We start from the raw sequence: 7,921 nt of genomic DNA, 5'->3' as shown, positions 1-7,921 counted from the left end.
CGGGGCGAGCGGCGGGCGGAGCGGGGCGAGCGGCGGGCGGAGCGGGGCGAGCCGTCCCCAGAGCGCCATGGCTGCCCTCCGCGCCCTGATGCCCCGCGTCCGCGGCCCGCTGCGCCCCCTCCCCGGCTCCGCGGCCTTGCGCCCCTTCTCCTCGGGTGAGTATGCGACTGAGAGCGCGTGGGGGTCCGGTACCGCGGCCGCACCCGGGACCTCCGGACCTCACTTCAGGGCCTGACGCCGGCCTCCCCCGGCACCCCCGTGCCTCGCCCTGGACCTCACCGCCTCCACCGGCCTGACCCCATCGGCCCTCCCCCTCCTCCCTGTGCACCCAGGGCCCGGCCCCCGCGGCTCTGCTGTTAGGCTGGGCCCCCCTTCCAGCACCTGCTGCCTCAGCGTGCTGACCTCTGCGGTTACAGGTCCCCCCCCGCCCCCGTTGGGGGACTCGGGATCACGTGCTAAGACCTCTAGCCTCTTCAGTTTGGTTGTTGGTGAAATTCCGCGGGTTTGCAGGACTTGGAGAGAATGTGCAGCTGGGGCCTCTAGTTGGCAAAGTTGTGTCCCGCAGCGCCTGGGACGCAGGCCTGCCCACGGCCACTGGTTTTCCGACTCTTGTCTCCCCCAACTGGCCCGGCCTGTCCTCCCCTCGCTCAGCCCTCGAGCTAGGGCCGCAGTGTTCCTGAGGCGCTCTTGGCCCTGTGTCTGGGGGGGCGTGCCTGCATCCTTCTCCCTCCCGGGTGTCCCTGTACCTGCCCGGCTACCAGAGCCTGTTGATTTTCCCCGGAGCTCTCTTTGCTGACGGGTGTCTGCGGGTCCTGACCTGCGGTCAGCAGTCCTGTCCTGGGTTGCATCAGGCTGCTGCCAAGCCTCTCACTTGCATCCCTCCCCACCAGACCCTAGCGTGAGTGCCCACAGGCACACAGACCTGTGGCTTCCGAGGTTGTCCTTCTTCCTCTCCAGGCCATGCTGGCCCCGAGTCAGCAGCCTGCCTGCCCCTCTGGCCTGTGAGGCACCTCTCCCCAGTGTGTGCCTCCCGCTCTGCTCCGTGCACACACAGCTCGTTGCCTCACCCAGCTGCAGTCTGTGGAGGGAGCCCGTTTCCCAGCCCTCGCTTCTGCGGAATCCCAGGGTATCTGCAGAGTGCGTGCAGGGAGGTGTTCAGACTCCTATGAAGGTAGAGAGCGGTGCAGAGGCCACCGCGAGGCTGAGAGCTGTGGGCTGCTGCCCAAGGACTGGGCGGGGGACGTGTTGGGGTCACCCTGTCCACTGACCTGTCGGAGGCCTGCTCGAATCCCCTAGGTGCTGGCTTTCAGTACATCATCGCAGAAAAGAAGGGGAAGAATAGCAGCGTGGGCTTCATCCAGCTGAACCGCCCCAAAGCCCTGAATGCCCTCTGCAACGGCCTGATCACGGAGCTCAACCAGGCCCTGGAGGCCTTCGAGGAGGACCCAGCCGTGGGGGCCATCGTCGTCACGGGTGGGGAGAAGGCGTTTGCAGGTGCGCCAGGGGCTGACTGTGGCATGTGGCATTGTGAACAGACTTACCCCTGCGTGGTGGCATCAGAAAAGTCAGGGCAACTCAGGGTTGACTTAAACATCGTGGAAACAGACACAGAGCCGCTCTGCCTGTTTAACGTCCTTGGCAATCAGGTTTTGTATGTGTCGGGGCTTAAGTGACTGATGAATTAGCCCTGCCTTCCGAGTCTAGCTTGCATCAGTTTCCTGTCCCGCAGTCCCTCTGTGTCCACTTCGTCAGCACATAGCATGGCGTGTCGCCGCAGTCTCTGCTGCCCAGCTCTGTCCAGGTGGCCAGCACTGCGCAGGGCCTGCGTCGTTGGCCATTCGCAGCAGCCCCCAGTGCCTACATGTGCTGCACACTCATAGCTCCCTGAGGGTTTGGGGGTGCAGCAGTCCTCGGGTCCCTGCTCTCTGGTAACTGGGACTTGTTTCCACCCCCAGCCGGAGCTGATATCAAAGAGATGCAGAACCAGACGTTCCAGGACTGTTACTCCAGGAAGTTCTTGAGCCACTGGGACCGGCTTGCACAAGTCAAGAAGCCCATCATAGCTGCTGTCAATGGCTACGCTGTGAGTGTCAGACCACGTCTCCTCTCAGTGCACCGGGAGGCGTGGGATAAGCTACCTTGATTTTGAAAAGGCCGGAGCGAAGTTACAGTTCCGCCGTTCCTGCTGAGGGACGTCACAGATCCAGGACGTGCAGAGCAGAGGCGCTGTAACACCAGCTTTCCTTAGCGGGTGTTTGCTGTGGGCTTTCGCATTCTCAGCCCTGCCCGTGGCCCCTGGGCCCCTGCGACTCCTAGGAATCTCCCCCTTCTGCTGGGCTGTAGGCCACACGTTGCCTTCTCCGTGTGGTTTCAGTGGCTCCAGCCTGCTCTGCACCTGCCACGCTCGAGAGCACACTGTCCTCTGTGTGGTGTCTGGGTCTCTGGGCACGAGGACACCCGATCGTGGTGAAGCAGTGACGGCATCTCAGCTCGTGACCAGCTGGTAAAGCTCCCTGTGGATAAGGCAAGGCCAGCCAGTCAGGTTCATTGGGCCCCAGTCGAGCGTGCTGGTTTGTGAGCTCTCTGTGGCTGCCGTCGAGCCCCCACAGCAGAGCAGAGACTGGGGGCCCCAAAGCAGAGAGAGTTTGCCGCAAGGCCCTTCACAGAGGGGGTCACCAGCTCAGCCAGTTTTAAGTAACTTGTGGAAACACTTAAGTGACTTTGTGTATCTGGTAGTCTTTGCTGTGCCCTGGGCTGTGTTCGTTTTGATGGGAAATTCATATAAGCAAATGGAGTGACTCTGACCGGTGCCTGGTGGCCCCTGTGTTTTACAGCTTGGTGGAGGCTGCGAACTTGCTATGATGTGTGACATCATTTATGCTGGAGAAAAGGCCCAGTTTGCACAGCCGGAAATCCTGCTGGGAACCATCCCAGGTAGAGTGATAGCGTCTCCGGCATGAACGCTCCTGGCCATTCTCCAGAATCTGCCCACGTCTCAGGAGCTCGTGGCCTTTTCCAGTCACAGACCAAAGCATGCAGCTTGCCGGTGACGAGGGACCTGGGCTGTGGTCTGCGCGCGCTGGTGGTGGCCGCCTGTCTGTGCCCATTGCTCCCCCTGCCGACCAGCACACTAAGCCCGGGGGACACAGCAGAGCTCAGAGAGTGGCCCAGGGGGCCTTAGGTCCAAGCAGGCTCCACTGATGACTGCCAGATTGAGTGAGTGTCAGACACTATTAGGGAAGGCTGGCCACATCCCGCATTGTCACTGCAGTGACGCCTGCTTGTGACCCACGGTTCAGCAGAGCAGGGAATCTGATCCCCCACAAGTAGGGTGACGGGAGCCATGGTCAGACAGTGACTCCTCTGTTCCCTGGGGGCTACCTGATGAGAGCTCTGGGCTTATGGCCCCACAGGGTCTCTGCCCTGCAGGTGGAGCCTGGAGCCCAGAGCATCTGCTGAGCAGCTGTCAGATCCGCAGAGGGTGTTGAGTTGGCCAAGGATGAGCACAGCCTTGCATGATGCTGTGCTGGCCACTGGGCTGTCCCTGTCCCAGGGCCCAAGGTCTCCGCTTCACTGAGGCAGCGCCTGAGTCTTGGATTGTAGGTTTCTCCATCAGGTGGTCCCTTTGGCTCACCCGGGCAGCCCGGGGTTCTCTGTGGGGCAGACAGAAGACGGGGCCTCAGGTGGGACAGACAACAGGGCCCGGGTATCCCTGTGGGGCAGGTGGACGACGGGGCCTCCGCGTCAGTGTAGCCAATGATGGGGCAGACCTCTCCTGCTCCAGGTGCAGTAGGTTGGGTGAGCAGGAGGGGGAGCGGGGCATGTGGAAACCAGCAGTGGGCCAGAAGGCCACAGTCAGAGCAGCTTGGGAGGTAGAGCCCTTGCTCTTGCTTCAAACTCTGGGGGGAGCGGGCCATGATCAGAGGCCACCTCAGCTGCCCTCCAGGTTGGACTGGGCCAGGGCTACACGGACACTGAGCTACACGGACCCAGTGTGCCGGGCATGGGGCCCAGTATGAAAAGGAGGCTCCCCTGAAGTTTCTTGGGTGGTCTCCTTTCTGCCCACCTGCCCCACCCAAGGAGCCCATCTTCATCCCTCAGAATTTGCTGGACGTGTGTCCGTGCCATCTGGGCTTGTACTAGCCATGAGCCAACTATGACCGATAACTCTCTGCCCCTGCAGGTGCAGGGGGCACCCAGAGACTGACCCGCGCTGTTGGAAAGTCATTGGCCATGGAGATGGTTCTCACTGGTGATCGGATCTCGGCCCAGGAAGCCAAGCAAGCAGGTGTGGGCCAGGGCCACCCCACGGAGCCAGCTGCCTGGGGAGCTGGGTGGAGAGGTTGGTGGGGGCTGCGTCCAGGTGTGCCCGTGGGTGACAAGCACCGTCATCTCGGGTGTCCTGAGAAGCCAGGGCACACGTGCCTTTGTTTTTCTTTGGAATGCCACCCACAAGAGAGTAACTAAAATATACATCAACTTCAGGAGTCAAAACATTCCTGTTTCCCTAGCCGAATGTCAGCAGTAAGGGATCTCCGAGACCTTTGCAGGCACACCCTGTCTCCGCCCCAGGGGACCTGCTTTCCCTCCCTGTTGGGGTGTCTGTGAGTGCGTCGACATGGCCCCACCTCAGGGACGGTGTGGAGCCTGGGTCCCCACAGCCCCCTTTTGGCCCCCAGAAGCCCCCAGCCCCAGGAGCAGCACCGTGACTGGGAGAAGCACAGTCAGGACCATTTGCACTCCTGTTTACCTGTTCGTGTTTTAGGTCTCGTAAGCAAAATATTTCCTGTGGAGAGACTGGTCGAGGAGGCCATCCAGTGTGCTGAGAAAATCGCCAGCAATTCTAAAATCGTACTGGCAATGGCCAAAGAATCCGTGAACGCAGGTAGGGGTTCCGCCAGGAGGAGGTGTTGTGCAGGCCGCCGGCAGGGGCTGGTCTGGAGCCGTTCTGCTCAGCCGGTCTTCCGAGGCCACCCTGGCCGGAAATCGGGAATATTGTTAACGTCGGGATCCCGGCTTTTTGTAGAGTTCCGGTCTTCGGGTGCTTGCTCATAGACTTCCTGAAATGTTCTGAATTGTCCTTGGTATTAGGACCCAAGAGAGGAGCTAGCCTGAGGGACAGAGAGTGACAGGCACTGGGGTGCAGGGCGATGGCCGGGAAGGACAGGACGATCCCTCAAGTAAAGGCAGTTCTGGCTGCCGAGAAGCCCGGCTCACCTGCTGGGTCCCGGTGGAAGGTGTTCTCTCCTCAGCCGCTCTGCCCGCAGCCAGGTGGCCACACGCGCCCACGGGACACCAGTGTGAGCCGCAGCGGGAGACACGCTGCTCCCGTTGCTCTGGACTCACAGAGCCACCGCCTCTCTGAGCCTTGCCGAGAGCTTCTTGAATCTTAGCATAGCAGATTGTGCTCAGCATTGGGGGAGCGCTCCCCAGGGCCGCTTGTTGAGAAGGCCGCGAGCCCGGGCCGGCCGCCGAGTCACTCGGGTGTGAGTGCTCTTCTGCAGGGAGGCAGGCCCCTCCCGGTGGCCGCCAGCCTTTCGTTGGCTGAGCTGTTGTTCCTGACGCATCCACAGGGATGAGCAGGTAGCATTTGCTTACACGGTGGACACTGCCATGCGTGGAGACGGCCAGCAAGGCCACAGTCAGAGGCCTCACCGCTCACCCCAGGTGCTCAACCAAGAAAGACCCTGCGCCTTCGCTGGAAGGACGACCCACAGCAGTGGTGGTCTTACTGCCCCGGACTCTTCCGGCACACTGTTCCTGTTGCGGGTTCTCATCCTTAATTTTCATGTCTTTTAAAACGTACTTAGTTCTGGGGTGCTTGGGTATCTCTGTCCGTTGAGCACCTGACTCTTGGTTTGGGCTCAGGTGATGATCTCGGGGTCATGGGATCGAGCCCAGGTCCAGCTCTGCACTCAGCAGAGTGTCGGCTTGTGACTCTCCCTCTGCCCTCCCCCGTCTCGTGCATACACGTGTTGTCTTTCTCTCTCAAAATAAAATCTTTAAAAAATGAAATCCATGTAATTGTGCAGGCTCTCAGGTCCAGTTGTGATTACTGGACAGAGTTAGCCTCCGCACCCTTTACTCAGTTCCTCGTGCTGCTCCTCTTGGGGCTATGGGAGTCGCAGCCAGGACAGGGCCTTTGAGAAGGGGGTGCTTCCCAGGCTCCCATCCAGATCCCGGCGAAGTGAAGGTTCACGTGGGTCAGCGGGAAGTGTTTCCTGTCATCATAAAAAAAGTTGCCTATACCCACATCTAACACCTGAGTTCTTGACTTCAAGCTTCTCTTTTTCAGCTTTTGAAATGACATTAACAGAAGGAAACAAGCTGGAGAAGAAGCTCTTCTATTCAACTTTCGCTACCGTGAGTAAACATTCGGTGGAGGTAACAGGTGGGCCAGCCATAGAAATCCCTGGAAATTTCCTTGCAGGTTTTTTCATTAAATGCTATTTCTCTTTGGTCAAACTGTTTGCTTTCCCTATAGCCAGATCAGATGTGTCCTGTCCGTGAGTACAGTGTGCAGAAGCTCACGCGTATTTGAGGTGACTTCCTGCTGTGTGGGGTCTGACGACTCGCACACTTAGGCAAAGAGTGCTTGTGTCCCGTGCAGGGCATCTGCGCCCGTGGTGTTGGTATCCTGTGTCATGCCGCTTACCTGGAGTTCAGGTGTATCCTGATGCCATCTCTGAAGCTTCATGTCAGGGTTTTCTAGGATTTGCTAGTCACTGAAAGGGAGTCTTTGTGAGTCATTAAAACCCACCTCTCCGTATCAGAAAGTCACGTTTAGTTGTTTTGTGGAAGAGAGTAGAAGTGACTGCAGCTGTTGAAGTGAAGGTGTGTGCGTGTGCACACGCAGGTGGCAAACGCGTGAGTGGCCCCACCAGGTGCGGCTGAAGCTCTCTGCGGAATGAGAGTTTATCGGACACACAGTGTGGTGGTTCCTGGAGGCTCACACCGAGGGACGGGGAGGGGCATAGACAAATGGCACTTCTAGATGCCGTTTCCAGGGCAAGGTCAGGGAACCCAGGCGGTTCTCAGGTTCCCAGGCAGTCCTGATGCGGTACCTCCCGCCTGTGCTTCTCCACTCTGTGGAAGTCCAAGGTTCTGAGGACCTGGCCAGACTGATCAAACCCCACAGACGGCCAGAGCCCGGCGCCTTGACTCTCTAGGAAAACGTGACCGTCCATCTCCTGTTTCCCATTTCCCACCAGGAAGACCGGAAGGAAGGGATGACCGCGTTTGTGGAAAAGAGAAAAGCCAACTTCAAAGACCAGTGAGCATCACTGCCTCTGCCTTGAGCCCTCTACTTAAAGACAAGTTGCAGTCTGACCGTCTTAGAGCAGATAAATCCTTCTCTTGTAAAGGGCCTCACAGGTGACACCAGTTTCTCTTCCAGTCGGGCTCTTGCTCCCCGGGGTGGCGGGCCGTCTTCACCCAGCGGCCATGAGAACCCAGGCGGGGGCGTGTTCACGCTCTGAGTCTGTTCTTCTTAATCAGAAGTTACGGAGGCGCCTGGGTGGTGCAGTGGGTTAAGTGACTGACACTCAGCTCAGGTCATGTCTCAGGGTTGTGGGATCGAGCCCCACGGAGGGCCCTGCTCAGCAGGGAGCCTGCTTTAGGTTCTCGCTCCCTCTGCCCCCCCCAACTTGGGTGTGTGTGCTCGCTTGCCTACTCGCTCAAATCAATAAAAATCTTTCTATCAGTTCTGCTCATGAGCCTTTGGTGGTGTGCTCAAGTTTTTACTTGATTTCAGGACCTGAGAGTTCAGTGCCAGACACTCACTCTGTTCAGTGAGCGGCGTTGGGCTGGAAGCGCGTCCCCCATGTGGTCACTGCAGACTCACAGCCGGTGAACGGGACCGCTCAGAGGGCGGGTGCTGCCGACAACGTGGCAGACGCTGGGCCTCTCTTCTCTGGAGGCC

General features: G+C 59.2%; 1 protein-coding gene across 1 annotated transcript; it reads left to right on the top strand.

Moving 5' to 3' along the window:
* Positions 1-7,715, top strand: LOC101688396 (enoyl-CoA hydratase, mitochondrial). Its single transcript, XM_045075677.1, has 8 exons — positions 1-155; positions 1,297-1,494; positions 1,956-2,083; positions 2,835-2,934; positions 4,184-4,288; positions 4,766-4,885; positions 6,296-6,363; positions 7,212-7,715. Exons 1-8 carry the CDS (start codon positions 68-70, stop codon positions 7,275-7,277), a joined length of 873 nt encoding a protein of 290 aa, XP_044931612.1. The 5' UTR covers positions 1-67; the 3' UTR covers positions 7,278-7,715.
* Positions 7,716-7,921: the final 206 nt, after the last annotated feature.

This window comes from Mustela putorius, unplaced genomic scaffold, assembly GCF_011764305.1.
Source record: "Mustela putorius furo isolate JIRA1106 unplaced genomic scaffold, ASM1176430v1.1 tig00000148_pilon_pilon_pilon, whole genome shotgun sequence".
Lineage (NCBI taxonomy): Eukaryota > Metazoa > Chordata > Mammalia > Carnivora > Mustelidae > Mustela > Mustela putorius.
The sequence above is the reverse complement of the archived record's forward strand: the minus strand, read 5'-3'. Positions and strand labels throughout refer to the sequence as shown.